The sequence below is a fragment of the Aspergillus niger genome, assembly GCF_000002855.4.
Source record: "Aspergillus niger supercontig An02".
Classification (NCBI taxonomy): Eukaryota; Fungi; Ascomycota; class Eurotiomycetes; order Eurotiales; family Aspergillaceae; genus Aspergillus; species Aspergillus niger.
In genome coordinates this window covers 2,022,920-2,043,974 of record NT_166519.1, presented here as the reverse complement: position 1 = coordinate 2,043,974, position 21,055 = coordinate 2,022,920, and the positions used below count along the sequence as shown (strand labels likewise).

At 50.5% G+C, this 21,055-nt stretch overlaps 6 protein-coding genes across 6 annotated transcripts; 1 reads left to right on the top strand and 5 right to left on the bottom strand.

Moving 5' to 3' along the window:
* Nucleotides 1-713: 713 nt before the first annotated feature.
* On the bottom strand, nucleotides 714-5,871 carry An02g08380 (uncharacterized protein; the record flags this gene model as incomplete). The annotated part of the gene is made up of 2 exons (XM_059746448.1): nucleotides 714-961; nucleotides 1,020-5,871. The coding sequence occupies 2 exons, from the start codon at nucleotides 5,869-5,871 to the stop codon at nucleotides 714-716; spliced, it is 5,100 nt and encodes a 1,699-aa protein (XP_059600043.1).
* Nucleotides 5,872-10,816: 4,945 nt separating this feature from the next.
* Nucleotides 10,817-12,364, bottom strand: An02g08370 (uncharacterized protein; the record flags this gene model as incomplete). The annotated part of the gene is made up of 2 exons (XM_001399932.1): nucleotides 10,817-11,387; nucleotides 11,454-12,364. 2 exons carry the CDS (start codon nucleotides 12,362-12,364, stop codon nucleotides 10,817-10,819), a joined length of 1,482 nt encoding a protein of 493 aa, XP_001399969.1.
* A 615-nt stretch (nucleotides 12,365-12,979) lies between these two features.
* On the bottom strand, nucleotides 12,980-13,465 carry An02g08360 (hypothetical protein; the record flags this gene model as incomplete). The annotated part of the gene is made up of 3 exons (XM_059746447.1): nucleotides 12,980-13,032; nucleotides 13,205-13,354; nucleotides 13,390-13,465. 3 exons carry the CDS (start codon nucleotides 13,463-13,465, stop codon nucleotides 12,980-12,982), a joined length of 279 nt encoding a protein of 92 aa, XP_059600042.1.
* Nucleotides 13,466-13,854: 389 nt separating this feature from the next.
* Nucleotides 13,855-15,800, bottom strand: An02g08350 (uncharacterized protein; the record flags this gene model as incomplete). Its single annotated transcript, XM_059746446.1, has 3 exons — nucleotides 13,855-14,790; nucleotides 14,851-15,476; nucleotides 15,755-15,800. 3 exons carry the CDS (start codon nucleotides 15,798-15,800, stop codon nucleotides 13,855-13,857), a joined length of 1,608 nt encoding a protein of 535 aa, XP_059600041.1.
* A 405-nt stretch (nucleotides 15,801-16,205) lies between these two features.
* Nucleotides 16,206-18,138, top strand: An02g08340 (uncharacterized protein; the record flags this gene model as incomplete). Its single annotated transcript, XM_059746445.1, has 6 exons — nucleotides 16,206-16,304; nucleotides 16,529-16,573; nucleotides 16,607-16,826; nucleotides 16,887-17,258; nucleotides 17,315-17,635; nucleotides 17,687-18,138. The coding sequence occupies 6 exons, from the start codon at nucleotides 16,206-16,208 to the stop codon at nucleotides 18,136-18,138; spliced, it is 1,509 nt and encodes a 502-aa protein (XP_059600040.1).
* Nucleotides 18,139-18,916: 778 nt separating this feature from the next.
* An02g08330 (uncharacterized protein) lies at nucleotides 18,917-20,584 on the bottom strand (the record flags this gene model as incomplete). The annotated part of the gene is made up of 2 exons (XM_001399928.3): nucleotides 18,917-20,342; nucleotides 20,415-20,584. The coding sequence occupies 2 exons, from the start codon at nucleotides 20,582-20,584 to the stop codon at nucleotides 18,917-18,919; spliced, it is 1,596 nt and encodes a 531-aa protein (XP_001399965.1).
* Between the last annotated feature and the right edge of the window lie 471 nt (nucleotides 20,585-21,055).

The window sequence follows — 21,055 nt, the reverse complement described above, 5'->3', positions numbered from 1 at the left end:
GAATAGTTTCTGTTTCCCAAGGTAAGTGGGATGGAAGGTGGGGAATAATTTGGGCGAGGGGAGGGGATGAGAGCACGAGAGATGATGTTCAGGGAGAGGAGAAGAGAGAACGTAAGGCGGAACGGCAGCCTGAGAGAGAGAGCGAGGAGATTGGGATGTTCCCGGCCGATGAAACTCGCCCGCTCCACTCGCTCCAGTCTGCTGCGATTTCCCTCCATCCCGTTAGTCAAATTACAGGTTGGCTTACTTCCAAGAGTTTCACATTATTCCAAAAGTATTCCTTCCCCTTCCACGGGGATAAATTGGCCTCGATATCAATGCTACCACCATCCTATCGTCCCTAATCATGCGGATATCGCTTCATGAACCCAAAATGCAGAATAACCCCCCCAAATTATACCACCAATACCAAAGATCCAGAAAAATAACCTCCTTCGCAGACAATGCAATTCTAATGTACATGATAACAAAATGCCAAATCCGACTCTGGTCGCAAAAGTAAATCTCGTCGAGGATATCTTGGTCGCTGGTAATCATAGACTGACGATTATGCTTGGGGTATATTAGGTGCGCTGGTGACCCGAATGGATAACTCCTCTATGCAAGTCTTTCGTAAATTTCTTTTCTTTTTTTCTTCTCGTCTTGTTTTTTGATTCTTTCTGTAGTGTTTCATCAATTCTTTGCGGTGCCTCTTGGGATCTGAGGCAAAAGATCTACTCCAACTGCTTACTGCGCAGCTGGACTTGCTCCTCCGACAGCGATGCGATCCAGAGACAACGCTCAATGATACCCGGCACAGGCTCAAATCGATACCTGGTGCTCGCATCAATCAGTCTGAGGAGGCTCTTAACGATCTTCGCGGTGGTACGGTAGCGCTCAAAGTTGATCAGGGACTCTCCATCCTGTGTCGTAACTCGTGCTGGCTTCTGTGCATTATACGTCAAGTCGTGGACATACAGGCCTAAACATCCAAGATTAGCTTTAAAGTCACCATGAGTCAATGGCGAAAGCAAACTTACCAACAAATGGAATGCAACCATCTTGCGCATTGGCCATTTCCATCTCGAGGCGAAGCTCGTGGAAGTTGCGAATGGGCTGTGTTAGCGATTCCATGTCCTTTAGCAGACGCTTGTCAGCAACGGGTACCAAATCCCACGTAGCCTGAAGGCGAGAACAGTCGGTCGACGAGAGAGCAATGGCAATTTGAAGCATTGTGGCATAGTTGCACATTCTCCTTGCATGTGCTGCCGTGTGGATGAACTTGGCAATCGTTCGCGCTCGTTCGTGGATATCTTGCGTGAGGACAATTTCCGAGAGCACCCATCTGACCATCAAGTTGAAGCGTCCTACAACAAGGTCAATGCCTCTGTGCTCCTCTTCCATGAGGAATTGCACCCAGCTCAACATGGTGGGTGAGCCACTGCTCCATCGCATATCCACCAGATCCCTCCAATCAACTTCGCTCAAGGCAGCCATCTCTACCAACGTCAGTTGTTGGGCAAGGACATGCGATTCGCACGATAGAACAAATGGCACATGCTCGGGACCGGCAATCTTCAAGGGTTCCGGGAATCGGCGACCCTTTTCTGACTGGGAAAGAACATCTCCTGAAACCTGCTGGGTGTTGACGGGTCGAGTATTTGCTTGCTGTGCCATTTTATTTCTGGGAGAAGGATCTGGCGTTAATGGTTGAGCCTGGAACAGCACTGGGTTCAACGGCGTCGTCCAGGAACCCACAGATCGTGTATTCTGGACAGTCATCGGAGGGGAGGGTGGATGAGCGAGCGGATGAGGCGGAATACCAAGCGAGGAATCGGTCATGCTTTGCGTATCTATGGAGAAACGTTGCTCTGCAGCTTCTTGCGAATCGATCATATCAATCGAAATCCCAGATGACAACCCAGAAAGACGGCCTGTAGGTTTTCTCGACCCAGAGGGATTGCCGGGGAGTGTTGAGCCTCGCGGAATGCGCTTCATACTCTCGGTCTCCTTCACAATGTCAATAGAGGGGTGAGAGGACTCCATATCCGATGTCTCTCGGCTGGAGAAACTGGGCTGAAAGCGAGAAGGCCCGGCCATATGAGATGTCGGGCGGCTAGCGACGGGCTTCTTCATTGACTCATCGCTCAGTCCCCGTTCTAGTAGAGGTATAGAGCTGTACGAGTCTTCGGACTCCGCGATCGAATCAGAATATGGTCGCTGAGGAACAATGCGCCCCTGAACTTGCGAGTATGTCAGACCATCACCAAAGAAGGTTTGGCGTCTCCGAGCCAGCGCATCCGAGTTCGCAAAGTTGTGGTGTCCTGCACTACCACGGCCCTGACGAAGCCATTCCTCCCCAGAGACCTCACCGGGATCATAGTGCTGAAGGTGTTGATCTGTCCCAGCAGCAGAAGCCTCAGCATCCTCAACAGACGCCCCATGCCATTTCCCTTCGAGCTTCAACAAGGTTGACTCAACACCCCCATCATCGTCATCTGGGATCTGCGCGAACTGTGCAATGGCATCCTCAAAGGAACGCCGCAGGTTCTGGGACGAGTGTGTCGTCAATAGCGAAAATCGAGGGTTTGGAGGGATGAGACTGGTCTGGGGCCGCGAATACGGCTCTTCAACCCGAGTAACAGCAGTGTCAGCACCAGAACTACGATATGTGATATCGGATACAAAGGATCCTGAATCAGGCCTGGATTGGAAGCCACCGCCGTTTCGCATTTGACGCAAGTCTCCACCAGGACGCCTACGTAGTGTCGGTCCTGATGGTTTATCCGAGTGCTGCTGCGAGCTTCCAGAGGGTAGAGGCGGGATGGAGTCACTTCCCATAGTGAGACGGTGCTTCGAGACTCCACTTTGGAAGGAAGCATACTTCCGTAAACGCAACGAAGATGACGTTCTTTTCCACGAAATCGAAGCCCGCTCAACGGAGTATGACCTGCGCGAGGATTCCGAAAATCCAGAGGGGCGTAGGAACTTTGAAGCTCGGCTTGATGGGCCTGGATGGGATTCGTCGTAGAAGATAGGTAAAGAATATTCATCGGTTGCTAAGGTCGATCTTTGGTGTGGACCGTACGGGGATGGAGCTCTCACTGTTGCAGGTGATGGCTCCGACTCCAAAAATCCAGGAGGCTGTTGGAGTCCTGCATTCGGTTCTCCGATAGCGCCAGACATAACAGGTAATCCCAGGCCTGTTCCGTCTACGATGACAATGGACTCACTACCGGCAGTAACCTGGCTTGTCGCTCTCGGTATTCCAGGCGCAGAAGAACGAAGATCTGCATGATTTTGCGAATCGGCAGATCGAGAGCCTCCTGTTGTATCGGTTTGTTCGGATATCGCAGCACGATATTGCTTCAAAACTTCGTCACAAAGCGTATCGATTCTCGTGGGCTTTTTCACCCCTGCCGCCGTCTTTCTACCTCTGTAGGCATCTGATCCGAATGCGACATTAGTTGGGAGAGCCGATGTCCTCCCCGGAAGAGATGCATTTGCCGCTCCATTCATCGCCCGTGAAAGACTACCAGAAGCGCCATGTCGACTGTTCAATGCCCGTCGAATTGAGCCAATGATTGTTTTGACGCCAGAGGTTGAAGCGGCCGGTTTGTGAATGCCGTGTGTGGTGCTCCGCCGGTCTGAGGCAAGGTTCTTAGCTGAGGATGGAAGAGGGGGAGATGGAGGCGCCATCATGATTGTGTACGACTCCGCCGGTGGGTAGAGCTCTCCTCGTATTAGACTACTGAGATCAAGCGCCTCCCGTCCAGCGATCACACCCTGTTGATCGAAATTGACCAGAGAGAAGGGTGCCCTGTCATCTCGAACAGAGTCAGAGAAGCTGCCGCTGCGCTTGTGAGAATGTCCATGATAGGGATAGCGGCGCGAAGTAAGAGGAGAAGGGGGGTAAGCTTCCCGTGAGGAAGTTGGCTTCAGCGGCAGAGGTACGGGATGGGGTGCCTTGTTAACCAAGGACAAGGACAGGCGCTTCGGGGACTTTGGGGGCAAGGAACAGGAGATCGCCTGAAAACTCCGGTCACTTCCGGCCGAAATTGGCACACTCTTCACTGTGTTTGACGAATTATTTCGGCTGTGATGATTCGGACGGTACAGTGTGCCCGCAGGGCCAGCTTCCAGCCCGCTTTTGGTACGCACCAGAGCCAAAAGGTCACCGCCGACCGCCGTCTCCAAAGTGTCAGCCTCGCGGTCACCCGGAAGGATGGCAACGTCGGGGCTTTGAAACACATCGTGGTCATTCGGAAAGTCCCAATAGAGAGAAGACTTCCCATACCAGCAGCGTTTGAGATCTATGAGGATCTTGAGATCACTCATGCCACCGCCCTGTCGTGACTTGACATCATCGTACATGCTATTAATGGTCTCACAGAAATGACCGCGGAGGTCATACTCGGGAACAAAGTCATCCACAAAATAATTGAGAATCCAATGCCGCAAAGCTGCAAATGTCCGGATACGGATGATCCGGCCGTCATCCTGCAGGCGATTAATCGCCCACCGCAATCGAGCGAGAAGCAATGCGAGAAGGGTGCTGGTCGAGATATAAGAGCGAAATGTGAGGAAGAAATCGGATACAAGCTCATAATCCATGAAGGACGCAGATGATATTTGCGCGACGATACGTGCCGGCGTAGCAGCGCTGATGTCTTTGGTTCCTGAAGCATAGCGAACCACTGACTCTTTGTCCATTTTCGACACTAGCGTCTCGAAGATGGCCGGTTCGATCGGTTCCTTCAACTCATAGAAGACAGGATTCTCACTAACTGCAGAACTCTGGGGCAACTCGATGGCACCTGCGCCCGAAAAGACCGAGCCGACAAAGGAGGGCCGTTCGGGGTTCCGTAAATAGGCGTCGGAGGCTAGAGTGCCAATCCAATATTCCCGCGGGAGTCGTGACGTGCGCATAATGTCCGACAATGACGTTCTTGAATAAATGGAGCTGTGCAGGGCCGTCTCATTGTCAAGGTTGGATCGAGGCAAGTCCAACCTATAACGGGGGATGGCATCGTCCAAGGCCCGCTGAGACGGTTCATTGGCAGTTTTTGGCCGATTGTCCGCTCGATCAATGTAGATACGAAGCTCCCCTGCGCGACCTGCACGCGACTCTGACCGCTGTTCTGAGATAGTAGAGAACGAGTGTGCTTTACGGGGTCGATGGTGAGGTAGGCCGTGGTATTGGGAATGCGCCGATTCCGTGTTGACAGAGTCGCCATCTTCGCAGCTCTCTTCAGGGATCAGATCTGGGCGCAACTCAGAGAGCTGCGAGTTCGACCATCTAGAAGGCTCGTCGCTTTCGGGGGCACCACGTCCGTGCGCAAAGTGTTCTTGTCTGGATTGGCTGGGTGAAGGAATAGAAGGCGCCGGGAAGGGTTCTTTGGTCGGTGGATTGCGAATCGGTCTGGAAAAGTGTGACAAGGGTGTTAGCATTATATCCATGACATCTGATGTCGCCAAATATAGCACAGCGCGATGGTCATACCTTAGAAAGATCTTTCCATTCTGGCCGACATTCCCCACGGTAAAGTGGTTCGGTTCTCTAGCTCCCACAGCTGCGTCACGAGGCGCTTGAGAGGTATCAGGCCGCTTGAAGGACCGCTTCCGCAATATCTCGTGGCTGTCCTTGACCCGCAGAAGGGAAGTAGCCAGCCGTTCCCGGGTTGTTCTCGAGCCAATGGTTGCGGTTTCCTTGGTGTTTCTGCCGTGGGCAACCGTGTGAGCGCGTCGTAGATCGGTTGTCGCATATTGGGTATCCGCACTCGCTTGTACCTTCGCCTTGGTTCCTGGGTCGAGGCGTGTTGAATAAGTATCCGTCTGCGGTTGACCTGGCTCATTTGGGAAACGGTCGACAGATGCTGAGCTCAACGCCATAATGAGCGCGGGCGTGGATATGCAACTATACGATCAGCAGCAAGCGCCCTCACGCGGCGGGAGCTCTTCCCCAAAGAGGCTCTGTTACCGGGGAGCCGGAGTGAGTCTTTGTGTTCACCAGAGCCGGCAAACTAGAAGGGAAGATGAGACAGGGACAGCCCACGTTGGGATCGCAATATGTGCTTGCGACACGACATGACCAGAGCCTGCACGAACGGGTGGTTCTTTATTGAGAGTGACGGCAATAAGCGTCGGACATTGAGAGGAATTGAAAGCGGTAGCACGAGACGAATTGACGATCGAGGGCAGGACGCTCGGGGCAAAGGAGAGGAGATTACGGGAGGGATAATAATAGAAAGGTGGCCGGGGCGAGAAGATCAGGATTAGGAGAATAAGTACCGAGAATATAGGGAGGGGGGGGAGGTTGAGAAAGAATAGACCGAGAGAGCACGGGCGATGGATAACAACAATAGGCGAGGAGAAGCCGGTAGGATATTTGGAGCTGCTGCTGCTGCTAATGAGGATGATGGTGCTGATGCTTGCTGATGCTTGCTGGAGAAAGGATGATGATGCCGATGATGATAATAAGAGGTAATGAGCAGGGGACAAAAAAAAAAGTAAATAGTAGTAATAATAATAACAATGATCAAGAAAGAAGCGCAACGAGTTTGGAGGAAGTGGAGAGCGCGGTGGAGAGCGCGAAGAGGGAAAGACGCGCAGAGAAAGCAGAAGGGTTTAGATTTTAGTGTTAGTTTGGGATTAGTCCAATCCGGGCCTGGCTGGGAATGGCTCCAAAAGGGAACTACTAGTAGCAGCCCGTCACTTGCTTTAGTCCCGGTCGCGTTCCAACACAGCGGAACCTCTCTCTCACTCGCTTGTTTCGCTGCACGCCGGGGATAATAAGAGATAGATCAAGGAGGAAGATGGAGAGAAAGAGCTAAGGGAGGGAGAAGAACAAGTATACGTAGTCAGGGAATGGACTGGAGAAAGCGAACCATGGTTCCCAACAGTCAAAGTGGATGGATTCCATTCCATGGCATGATTGGGGAGAGAAAAAGGCCGGGAGGGGGGGAATTCGACCCGTGTCTACTTTGAACACTTCTACGGAGGACTAAACTGTCATCCATTCAAGCTGCTGCTGCTGCTGCTGCTGCTGCTGCTGCTGCTGGGCGGAGGAAACTCCGTTCACACTTTACTTACTACTTAGTCTACTAGTAACACACGACTACCGGCAGTAGTCCCTTTCTCTCTCAGCCAGTCAGCAATCCCCCGTTCTGTCGCTTCCCTTGCACCACTTACAGGAGCCTGATAGGCAATCCTAACTACTCCATACCTAGACTACTACTTACTCCCTTAGTATCTAGACCACAATTCCGATCAGCCAAATCCTTCGAGGCCATCAAAAGTCGGTCAGCTGATGGTCGATCTACTACAGATCGTGGAACCGCAACATCCACCCGGGCTAGATTTAGTCCCCTGGCCCGGAGTAATTAGTCCTGTAGGTAGTAAGTAGTAAGTACTAGCTAGTTAGTTGATGAAAATCACCGGTTCCCTTCCCTACTCAGCATGAAGTGGGGTCTTTTTTGCAACTGAGGGGAATCAAAAACTCTTCAGGGCGTTCGTCATGCGATGCAGCTGCTACTTAAACGACGACTATGAATACTGAATGGTTCATGTGGCTGAATGGGACCAGCAGGAGGGATTCGACGGTACCGAGCATTCTATATCAACATCATACGGTTTAGTATGTAGTAGTAGTCTATTTCATGCAAACACCGCTAAATAACCCACAACATAACATTATATCCAGCTCCAGATGATCAATCTAAGAGGAAAATAAATAGATAGATAGTCATTCGATCGCTCCGTATTCCGTATTCCGGATACAAAGTACAAAACCCCAATGAAGCCCGCCTTGATCAACTGACACGGATCGGCAGCCGTGCAGGAGCGGAACTTCGAGGCTGAATGATACGAGAGGCAGTCGATCAGTCAGAATCTCCAGGCCGAGGCAACGATACTCATGCCGGTAGGTAAAGTAGGTACGGAGTAGCTACAGTCTATCTATCTCCGCCCTGCACGTCGACCGTCATACGTAGTTAGTACTCCGTAGATTTTCATCCTTCTGCCCAGCCACGTCCAATGAAAGGGGACAAAGCCGATGCTAACGTCACGGTGTGTTCAAATCCCATCCATGGGGGAAGCTGAATGAATGAATGCCTGCTCTTGGCCTGCAGCTGAAATGCTCCCGTTACTGCCACCAAGTAGCACCAACTAAAGAGTAAGGTAATCCTTCTATATTAGTACTAGTTCGGTTGCTTTAGTAGTATCTACGTATCTACATACTCCTTTATCCCCTCCTCCTTACGGCCAACACTCATCACCTGAACCCAAGTTCATTTTGACGTCGGGCGTACCACGCTACCCACCACCAACCACGACCCAACCACTCACTCACTCACTAAATACCTCCCTAATTCAGGTACCCGGATTTATTTCTAGTTACATAAAAAGGGGGGAAGAGGGGCGACATCGGGCACGCGACGCAAAAGGAGTATAAAAGGAGAATAGTGGAAGTGAAAGGGACAGAAGAAGTGGAGAGATGAAAATAGGTACCTCACTTATTTTATCATTATAATAATATTCATTTCCCTCGTTTGGCATCTTAAAAATGGGGAGCGTCGAATGAGGATAGCCCATTGCCCCAAAAAAGCAAAAGGGATTTGAATAAAAGTGGGAAGTGGGCAAGTACGGGCTTACTAGGAAGGGGGTAAGAAAAGTGACTGAGGGTAAAAAGAAAAAGGGGGGCAGGGTGACGAGGGATCACGATTGGATCGGAGAGGAAAAACAGCAGTACGTTGGCCGGGTCATTCGGGAGCCGTTAAGTGCCAATGACCGCCTCGAGGAGGAACGCCCGGTGGGGGAAGCTGCGGAGTGGATGACAGCCAGTCTTGCCTTTCTGGGTTCATCCTTGCCTCTTAGTGGCTGACCGTTGCGGCGGATCTCCGGCCGATCGCTGATTTTGGTCGTCTGTTAAGCACCAGGTTTACTCCGTAATGGACCGGGATGTTCGTTGGTAAATTAGCATCAATTTCGCGGCTGAACGGGTGAGCTGAAAGTGAGATGGGTGGGAAATTAAGTAGATTAACTATTTTATTTTATTTTCCCCTATCTTTCCGCTTAATAATGGTTAAGCATTTAACCTCACATGAATCAATGCCTAAGCGTAGGAAATAAAATACCATGAGGAGGCAAGGCGTAGTACCAGTTGACTTGAAATGGTCCAGAATGGCTGGATTCCGATGCATCAAGACCAAGGCCAGGTCTTTTTCCGCATTCCGAAGCAAGGACGTCACTGCAGAAAAAGCAAACAACGGGGGAAAAAAATCTCACCGGAAAGGATTGATTCTTCATGCCTTGCAGCTGACATCCCACCATCTAAATCAATCAGGTCCCAGCATGAGTCAAGATGTCCCCGCGCACTCAGTCTCCACCGTTATTTTCCTACTATAACACGGCATCCTACTTTGTACGGAATAGCAAGGCACGAATAACAATATGGGTAGGGCGAACCCATCATTCATCACATTTCCGTTGGGGTAAATTATTATAAATTTGATACGTCGCATATTACAGCCCACATCCCGTCCGTAAGAGGGGAAAAAGTGAAGCTCAAATCCCGGCGCCTGATCCAAAGCTGAATTCTGATTGGGGTCTGGGATGGTGAAATCCAAGGCTACGGTAACACGGCCAAGTGCATTCTATCTCTCTATTTTTCTTTCGTGGGCTCAGTGCCCCTCACTTAGTTATTTTTCTATCGAATGATTAATAGCACAAGCTTATCTTGGCCAGGCCAGTCCCATTTGTGCACATGCAGCCACCAGACTTAAAGAGGTACTATAGTACCTACTTACTATATGGTACTTCTGACAAATTGCAGGCATACATCCTACCTTCATCAGACCTCATGACTCATGTCTACAAGGAAGATAAGAATATATGCTTCAGTTTGGCGGCTATGAGACCCAGTCGCAATGCCTCGTCCCATCCCAATTTCTCACTTGCATCCCACACACACGGCACACATCACTTTGCGCAAGGAAAGTGGAGCGGGTGACCAGTCACTAGGGGAAAAAAAATTTCTTTTCTTTCCGATACCTTGGTCGTTGTGGAAAGTCACAGGTTGTCGATCTCACTCATCGTTGATCAGATAGAAATGATAAAATGGTCAAAGATACCGCAAGATATTACCTAGATCGACACGTGCTCTACACTGCCAGTGCCGGGAGTTACTAGTGCCGACATATGGATCTAGGAAATACTAGACTGCCACTAAGGCAGGCAGGCACCGACACATCATTCTGATCGCTTACCTATCTTGATCGATTGGGATTGCAATCATTGATGGTCACCGATACTTACTATGCGGTGAGTAGCTATGAACCAGGACAGTAAGTACATTGCCGTCATGCCAGCCGCTTTCACACCGACATGTCAAGCACAATGCAAGATGCATTTCAATCACTTCGCACACTGCATTTTCTATCCCATTGGACGGAAATCTAGCGGTATGCTACACACAGCAGACCAGGTTGTAGGTAGTGTTGACGAGGCTATGGTTACACCCCCATTGGTGTTACACGTCGGGGATTTAGATGTGATCGACACTTTATCTGGTCCATGTGCTGGGTACCACTTGTTGAGTAGAAAGGGGCACGGACACGGTTCATTATTGTGGGATGTTTATAGTATCTCATAATAAGTGATCAATGCTGGGCTTAAAATCAAGTAAACATTCTCGACGCTCGTAGCGATCAATATCAATGTCTGAATTGTAAGCATTCATTTCCAGCTTATTCTCCTCGAACTCATCCGATAGATGATACTCACATCATAGATAATATGTCTGCACCATACAAACCACGCACAAAACACTGGGATCCTCCTACAACCTAGCCCTCCCCCCCTCTCTCCCCTCCAGCATCCCCAAAACCTCCCCCACAGCAGCCTGTCCCCTCTCAATCGCACCATCCACAAACCCCCTCCACCCGTCCGCCCAATCCGCGCTCGCAAACACAACCCGTCCATGCGGTTTCTGAAGTTCCTCCAAGTATTCTGACGCAGTATTTGGTCCCCAGCACGCCCAAGCCCCTTTCGCATACGGATCATTCATCCAATCATGGGTGGCATAGGCATCAATATCCACATCCGGGTTAACATCATGCTTGAATCTCTGCAAGATATATTTGCTATCCTTCTTATTAGTAAGTTGATCGTTGTACCCAAATCCAATGCACCAGGTGCCAGACGGGCCTGTTAGCTGGGTTCCATTGTGATCTGAGAACGCAAAGACAAAGCTGGAGTCACTGCCGTCATGTGCAGTAAAGAACCAACCCGGTAGTGTTTCGCGAAGCTTGAAGTGGATCTTTGCGCCTTTGTTAATGTGGCCTTTTGTGATGGCTGCTTGTCGGAGGGGGGTGAGTGGGGGTTGAAATTGGATGTCGTTGAGGCAGTTTCTGTCGTTAGGTTAGTCAGGTGGATATATCTAAAGCAACAGAAGGTGAGATAGGAAAGAAACATACAGCGGAACCGTCGACACCACCGCACGAGCCCCAACCCTCCTCCCATCCTTAGTGACAACCTCTACCATATCACGACCATGATTAATCTGCTCAACAACCGTTCCAAAGCTAACATGACCAGTGAAGTCCCCCAAAATAGCCCTCGCAAAAGAAGTCATCCCTCCACTCCCCAATTTGTACACCCCCGCCAACTCAAACACCCCAGCCATACTATGCCCTCCCAGCGCAAACCACCGCAGCGCCTCCACAAACCCAATATCCTTCACCGGCGCACTCCCAAACGTACTAACATTAGACGCAAACAGCTCTTTCTCCCACCCCGGCAACCCATCCAAATCCGACATCTCCAACCGCTCCTCCACACTAAGATAATCATACCTCTTCCACGGCGCCGGCTCCCTCAGCGAATCATGCGGATACGGCATCAACGCACGACTGTCCAGCCCATCAATTGCGAAAAACTTCTCTGCAACGCGCTCAAGCGTAGCCTGGTAATCTTCAACAGAAACCTTCTCCACAGGACCACTACTGGACCTGAACCACTGATCCACAGGCGTGAATGACCCCGCAGAGGTCTTCAGATTCCGGTGCAGTCCGTACCGATGCAGCTCGGCATACAGATGCGGCTGGTTCCAGTGAACCCAGGTCCCGCCCATTTCGATCTCCTCGCCGAGAACCTTGGCTGTCCATGTTCGACCACCGATGCGGTCCCGCGCTTCTAGGAGCAGGACGTTGAGATTGTGCTTTCTGCTTAGGTCGCGGGCTGTAATTAGTCCGGCGAATCCGGCCCCGATGACTATCACGTCGTAGTGGGTGCGGAGGGCGGGCGTGCTGGGGTGGACTGCGTCTGTGGGTAGGCCTGAGGTGATTTGCTCAGGGGTCCAGAGGTAGCCTTCGCTGGAGCGGGACATGATTAACGTACTAGGGGATCGAGTGATGGTAGTAGTAGGGGAATGTGGAGGATCGCATGCGGGTAAATATATCTAAGGTATGCGAGAGAGGATGTTGTGCTGTTCAAGTAGTTAATGAGAACGGGTTACCAAGAGAATCCAGGTGAGTGTTAAGAGTCCTATCCGTTACTTCCGAGATTGGAATATCCACGACCGATGCTAAAGTGTAGCTGATAGTCTCGACAATTGACGGGTGGTAGGAAATAGTAGAGCTGACGCACTATTTTGCCAATTCGGGTAATGGTGCCGCCCAGCAGGATGGGAGTATGGATGAGGAGCATAGATCAGCGGGTATGTTGGTTCTGGGCATTGATTGATCCTTTCATTGAGAATCCCTCGTCCATGCGCACGTAACCTTTCGGGCATATCCACTACTCGCATTCTAACTAGTTCTAAGTATTTCAAACCTCTCCAGTAAAAGCATGAGCGCAACTGGACGTTATCTATTTATTCATTATGCATGTTACAGCAACAACAATTTCCCTATAAACTCTGCACGATTGACTTGCTAGGCACTGTCACATAAGATACAACCGACTCAACGCCGGATCCTACACCGTAAACCAATGACACAAATCAAAGCCTCGCCATTTCACGACCCCCACACTTCCACGCTACGCCATAACTATCTGTAGAAAAAGTGATAGTACTACCCCTTAGAAAGAAGAACGTATCACCTGGCCTCACTGTAGCGGTCTGTCCACTCTCGTCACGGAGATTGATTTCCCCTTCACAGAAATAATAGCGTAATCAGCCGAAACATATCTTATCACCAGCATCCATATAAATTGATCCACTTACCCTCAATGACCACCCCAACCTCATCATACGAGTACGTCGGAGGCGTAGCTTCAGGTCCTTTCTCAATTCGGAACCAAGATCCGACGATAGGATTCTTCTCCTCGCTTCTGCTTGTTCCTAGCAGGTCCTCTGCGCCTCTGCTGTCAATATCTGTCAATGAGAAGGGTGGGGGAAAGAGGAGGTACCAAAGAAGACGTTAGGTATGTCTCCGTATCTGGGGACATTGTACATTGCAGCTTTGCTTTTCACTTGGAGGACCATTTCGATGGTGGTTTGGTTGGGAGATGGGATTGGAGACTAATTGAGAAAGTGTTGAGTACTATGGTAGGCTTGGAGTGAAGGCTATTATATATGTAATTATTCATCAGTCAAGGAATGTATGGCTTCGGGTGGAATTGCTGTAACAGATTCCATTGCATGAGAGTTATTCAGAAGACTAAGTGCCGAAGGCGGGAATAAGAGCATGGGTGCACTATTACAAGCCATTTCATCATACTAACACTCCGATGAGGGATTCATGGCATTCCTTACTAGGCAAGTTCACGACCCCCAACTGGAAGAACATCTAGAAGTATGAAATCTGACCAATCGCATTCCTTGTTCCAGTTGACGCACTATTTTCCCCAATAAGGTTTAGTGCCATACATGATCTAACCAAAGATTGACTCCAAATTCTCGGAGCTCATGACCTCGGTCCACTGGATGTACTCCCATTCCTGGTCAGGATCCTCAGCGGCCCTCCGCATGTCGGCTAGAAACCACACCTTATCGAGGATCTTCTGCGCGCGGCCAATGGTAACGAGTCCTACAATCTCCTGAACGGTCTTTACCCTCTCCCGCACGAAGTTCCTCCAGAAGAGATAGGTATCTTGCTGCAACATGGAAGTGGGGACGTCCGACGAGAAACAAGGAAGTTGCAAAGCGCTACCCGCGATAATCAATGGAATCGTGAGCAAACAGTAAACCCCAGACGTGTGGGGAAGCACGCCAATGGTGGTTAGCACATTGGTGGCCAGGCCCAAGATGCTGTGGGTTAGGCTAAAATCCACAGAGTGGGCTCCATGCAGTTCAGGGAAGGTCATGTAGAGCTGAAGTAATCCTACAAGCCGGTAGATGCTTGCAATTCGCTGGAGGTGGTCGACAGGCGTCCGGGAATCAGCTGTGTCTTCTATCTGGTGGATTGATAGGGTTCTGTAGGATTGGAGCGCATCTTCAATGGCTTTAGCCCGTTCAAGCATGTCGGGGCCTACATGGCCCCAAAAGCCTACAGGCAATTGTCTGGCTAGCGATCGCTGCCTTGTCAATATACCAATCTGGGCCAAATGTATAAAAAGTGGCGTGCAGATCCCTGTCCATGGATTGACGTATACATGGCATGTCTCGAAGGAGAATGGCATGAGGTAGGATATCGAGTCTAGGGACTGGTTGTGTACAAACGAGGCGACTGCTTCCCAGTAGGACATAATGCCCGTAATCATAGTTCTGGTCCGAGGGCAGCATGCCGGGACGGTAGTAATCCATTTCCGGAACAACGTGCGTGCACCACGGAGATGTGTGACCCCGAGTTGAGTGGGATCATGCCACCCCTACGAAAGGCCATCAGCTTAACATCAAAAGGCTGGCATGGACGCACTGAGAATGGGTACCTCTGTCATGCCCAAGAGTATGCTACCAATTAAGATCTCGGCAACGTTATCGAGTGGTGATCCATTGTTTATTTCTTGTGTCAAAACCCCCTGTGTGATTCTAGCTTTCAAGCAGGATAGTGCTTCTGTCCGGTGCCGCAGCGTGATCGTCAACATATCTCTTTGTCTTGCCGTCAGATGGGCGGCGGACATGGACAGTACGCAGTAGTGAATCAGAGGACGGGAGCTTATCAGGGATCCCACTTCGGCACGGAAGAAGTTCTTGTGGGAGTCAAAGCACGAATTGACTCGGCAAACATTGGAAAAGTAATGCCTGAGAAGAGCTGCGTCATCGTCTTTTTGGGTAGACAAAGTCGGTTCCGCTAATATGGTTCCTGTCCATAATTCACCACAATCATTACCTACCATAGTCGAAGGGATCCAGATATCTTTCGGTGGCGAACTGTTTGCCGCAGAGATTGAGGCCTGGTCTGATCCAACAGCAGTCTCATTCTGCGCGGGCTGGACATCTGTCTGCACAGGCAGGGAGCGTGTGGCGTCGTCCGGCACTGTGGACTGGAACAAGATGGGTCGTAATGGCTGGACGGGCTCTATTCTTTGGAGCACCTGCTCGGAGGAGCTCAGGACTGCGCTATTATTCCCACTTCTCCCCACCTCATACTTGGACGACCACTTCAATGGGCGTTTGTATCCCGGGCATTCGAAGCGTTTGCGGGTACATTGATTACACACAGGAAGCGTCTCGTCGCATTTGATTCGCTGTCAACTAACTTAGCCTGGATATTAGGAGGTAGACACAATTGGGTTTGTTACACCCACCCTTTGTTTGCATCTTAGACAGCCATCTGGCATCAGAGGCGTGTCAGTTTCCGCAATGTCATTATCCCATGGCTCAGATACTCACTGCGAGTCTTGAACCTGCGGCGAGAGGTTGGCTGTGGATCTGACATTGATAACGAGTGGAGAGACTAAAGTGCAGTTTTGCTCGTGAAGACAATGATGTGAAGTGGATGAAGCTTATTGTACCTGGCGGCAATGCTCCGCAGGAGTTGATAACGTATCCAAGTTCTTCCCCGCAATTCCGCAGTCACGATAAGCACCGGAACGTTCCACTGGCCCGCACTTTTTATACTATTTCAGATACGAAAAGTTAATAGTCTCGCAGCAGTATATCAGCTACAAAAAGAACGAATAGCGATAGCTGTTCCGAAGATGCTTATCTTCCTGGATGCGACCGGTCATTGGACATTCATGATGGACTCTATACCTCTCAGTTTCCGCTTTATACATGCGATTCCTACCAAAATACGCTTCAATTTTGTTGAGCCCACGGCATCCCTATTGCTAAAGACATAATGTCGCCGAGTATGAAGGCCCCCGCAGATACTATGACTGCCAAGTCGGCAGACGAGGGCGAGAACGAGCTCAGAATTGGAGAGGCTATCCCAATCAAGGTCAGTATTCTTTTTGAGTAGTCCACAAGCCTGGCATTGAAATGGACAACCTCTGATGACGATGCTTGATCTATAGAAGCCCTTTTCTCGACTTACAATCTTTTCCCTCACTGTGGTTCTCATGTCAACTTGGGAGGCGCTTTCCAGGTACAGTCCCACGTTCACTATCCAACACCATAATCTAGTGTCTGATCACACCATCCATGATAGTACAATGTCCTCAGGTCTCGTTAGCGGTGGCCCTGTATCTCTCATCTATGGATTTATACGTGTGTTCTGCCTCTTCGACTATTCACAACTAGTCTGACCCCGATCAAAGTGGCAATCGTGGGCTCCATGGCAACAGCGGCCTCCTTGGGGGAGATGGTGTCCATGTCAGTACCTTGTGTTTTCGCATTTACTACCGTTACCTGACCTTGCTGAGTGGTAGGTACCCGACAGCTGGAGGTCAGTATCACTTTATCGCGAAGTTCGCACCCGACAAATGGCAGAATATTCTGAGCTGGTTTGTAGGGTGGATAGGTAGGATGTACTATGATAAGGCTTATATTCCACCGTGCTCATCTTTTTCTACATTCATAGGAACCTTTGGGTGGGTATCGTTCACTGCAAGCGCTCCATATCTTGCTGCAGGCATGATACAAGGCCTTGTAGTTCTCACATGCGAGGCGTATCAGCCTCAGCGCTGGCATCTATCATTAATATACTGGGCTCTTGTTGGTTTCGCCACAGCTCTCAACATCTGGGGCAGTCGTTTGTTCTCACTCGTAGAGACGGCGTCTCTCGTCATTCACCTGGTCGGATTTGTCGTTGTCCTGATAGTTATGTGGGTTTGCGTCCCAGCAAAACACAACGCCACATTTGTCTTTACTACCTTCCTGAATAGCACCGGATGGTCGAGTAATGGCCTTGCCTGGTGCCTAGGAATGCTCTCCAGCTGCTATGTACTGGCAGGTTCGTGAGAATCCACCCTGGCATCGAAAATCTACATCCTGACCCACTGAGCTTAGGCTACGACGGAGCCATTCATCTTTGCGAAGAGATGGTTAATCCAGAAACCGCCGTCCCATACTGTATGCTGGGCTCGCTTACCATCAACGACATATTAGGTTTCGTTTTTCTACTCACCATTCTGTTCTGCATGGGAGACATGGAAAACGCACTTGATACCCCGACCAACTATCCAATAATCGAAATTTTTCGCAGTGTAACGGGATCATCGGCTGGAAGCTGTGCCCTGACGGCTGTTTTGATAATCGCAGCCTGGCTGGGCACCATTGCGCTGCTGGCATCAACCGCTCGTATGGTTCTGTCCTTAGCTCGGGATAGAGGTACGAGCGGCCACCTCATCCCTCCCATTTCTCTTTCACTGACCCACCTAGCTCTCCCATTTTCCGGTTATCTCTCTCAGCTTGATACTCACACAGACTTACCGAAGCGCGCAATCATCACAACGAGCAGTCTGCTCGTGCTGTTCGGGCTGATCAACATCGCTTCCACTACTGCTTTCAACGCCATCCTCTCACTTGCCGTCTTAGGATTACACATCTCATACCTTGTCCCTATCCTATTTTTCCTATGGCGCCGCCTTTCCGCCCCACACAGTTTAAGCTATAGGCCATGGAGGCTTGGCCGCGCTGGCGTTGCCATCAATGTTATCGCCATCATCTATCTGCTATTCACCAGCATCTTCATGGTGTTTCCCTCCTATCAACCCGTCACTCCATCTAACATGAACTACGCTTCTTTGATCTTTGGGTTTGTTTGGCTGATGAGCATGGTTTTCTGGATTGTGCGGGGTCGAAAGGAATATGATGGTCCTGCTGTTTTGTGAGGGGACTATTTTCCATACAAATAGGAATATAAATGGAAGGGGCAGTTTTAAAGGGGACATACCATAGCACATCAAGACACTAGCAGCCTCAACAACAATGGATAGAAAGGCTATATGTGGGGTCGTTTACAGGTTCATAATCACTGTTTTCCCTATAAAAATAAACTTACACCATGTTGAGCAGGTAATGTATTCACCAAAAGCCCTATTCCGGCATTCACATGTTCTTATATACTTCCGCCCAAATCCATGTATTGGCTATGTATTTCCTCCCTCCACTGTCTCCTGTCAATCCCAATGCGTATGATGGTACTCTTCGTCGAGAATGCCAGCTTGGCATTATCGGGTAAGGCAGTCATATGAGGGGATCTATTACAGTAAGAATGAATATATATTTACTTTGCCAAGATATGAAAGCGTTAGCACGAGCATCGATTGATGAACGAACATCAAGCTCTAGGTGGGAGACTGAAATGACCGGCTTGACTATGGGAGCTGGGTGATGGTAATCTTCTACATCTTCATGTTCTGCGGTCTTGTATGCCCTGCCATGGAGGTCTCTGTTACACTATCTCTTTTTCCTCTCTCTCTTTTAATCTACCAGTGTCGTACATAGAGGTACTTGGAACTGATGGACAATTGCGTAGTCTCTATCATTCTTAATCCGTGGAATATCCGTGGAGCTATGTGAAACCTATTGACTCAAGAGGTCTGGTTTCATTGCTTTGATAGTGGAACCCAAAGTAGATCTAAACAGCTCAGCACTATCATAGACGATTCACTTGGACACTGTAACGTCCTCCACCTCGGGCGACGGCTCTTTCTTTTCCGGCCCGTATTCTGTCTCCAGCGTGGTTCGCAACTCCACCTCCTTCTCCAGCCACGCAAATAAGAAGCCTAGTCCAGCAAACACCACAGAAATCTGCCACACTCGCTGGAGCGCTGCGGTATACGCGTCGATAATCATCGATTGAACCTCGGGCGAAAATTGCATGACAAATTCCCGCGAGGCTTGCTGGTACGCGTTACCCGTGTTTTGTAGCACCTGCGCCGCGTGTCCCGTATCGTTCTGCGCGCTCACCTGCGCGGCGAATCGATTATTGAAGATAGCGGCCGGGATGGAGACGCCCCAGACGGCGCCAAATGCGCGGCAAAATGCCCAGGTTGCTGTCGAGGTGGCCACGTCAGCCTCGGACAGCGCGGCCTGGGCAGCTGGCAGGGTTGAGGTGACGATGAAGCCTGAGCCAATGGCCGCTAGCAGCTGGTAGCCGACCCAGGCTCCTGTGCTGGAGTTCTGGTCGAGAAGGCTGAAGAGGCCCATGCCGAGGGCCATGAAGGCGAAGCCACTGATTTGTATGGGCTTGTACCGGCCGGTCTTAGTAACAAGAGCACCGGCAACGATGGCGGCAGGGACAGTGACGATTACGGTGGGCAACAATTCCACTCCGGATCGAGTCGACGTGCTTAGCTGAACACCTTGGAAGTATACTGGCAGGAAGTATAGCTCCCAATACATCAGCATCCCATGCAGAAAGCTGATAACGAACGCGGCAAAGGTGGTGCGGTTGGCGAAGAGACGAGGGGGCATGGTTGGCTCTGGACAGAGCTTGGGCGTCACCTGCACCAGGGCGAAGGCGATCAGTCCAATGAGTCCCAGCACTAACGGCACAATGACACGCCAGCTTGACCAGGGGTATGAGGTGCCACCGAAACTGAGCGCGATGAGAACTGCTACCACCGCGGCGACCAGTATAGTATTACCTAGCCAGTCAATGCGTTTCATCTTGTCCGCGAAGGTGGTGTGCTTCTGAGATTTGACCTGGAGGAAGAGGATCATGAACACCATCGCGCTGCCGGCGATTGGAAGACTGATATAGAATGCCCACCGCCAGGTGACGTGCTGTGTAAAGGCACCCCCGATGAAGGGCCCGATGGACGATCCCACGGCGAACACGACGAAGATGAGGGCGGTCACTTGGCCTCGCTCGCGTAAGGGGACGAGATCACAGACGACCACGTCGATGAGCATGTTGACACCTCCGAGGCCCACTCCCTGGATTGTGCGCCCGGCAATAAGCATCGCGGTCGAACTGGCACCACCGCTGATGCCACTGCCTAGAGCAAAGAAAGCCACTGCGGAGATCAGGGGCCATCGTCGACCGAAGACGTCGGCCAATTGTCCAAAGAGCGGCTGGACGGCGGTACTGAAAGGGCCATGGCGGACGATTTAGCGTTACAGGAAGAAAGAAGACGTGCGGAGGAGAGAGAGTCAATACCTTGATAGAAAGAGTGCGTTGACAAACCAAACATACGACTCTCCTGCGTTCAAATCGCGCGAGATCGTGGGCAGAGCAGTCGATGGAACCGTACATTCGATCGCAGTGAGGAGGGATGTTATTGACAGTCCAGCAATAATCAGCCAGAATCGCCAACCACGAGCAGCCATGTTTTGCTTCTATCAGAGAGGGCTAATCAGCAGGATACTTTGCTCCGATCGAAGGTTGCAGAGCGTTACTTGTGGTTTACCCTTTCTTCCTATTCTTCTTTTTTTTCGCTCCGGGGAGATGTCGAGCGGGAGCGAGAGGCGCCATTGGGGACCGGCGATGGCTACTGCAAGCTGTCAGCACTAAGTGAGTAGTGGATATAACTAAGGCGTTCAAGGCGGCAGGAGCAATTAGTTAGCGAGGCTTAGTTGCATCGGCTAAGGCTGAACCCCTGCAAAGCTTCCCCTGTGCCACCAAGTGAGCAGTGTGAGTTGGTGACTTTCGGGGGTTGCATCTTACATGCGCCTCTAGCCCAGCCATCATGTTCAGAATTCACGAAGGGGATAACCCCAATCTCTTTCCTAACGGGGAAAGGATCTTCCTCACAGCCTTGTATCTACATAGTAATTCAGAGAGAAGGATGAGGGGGTTCA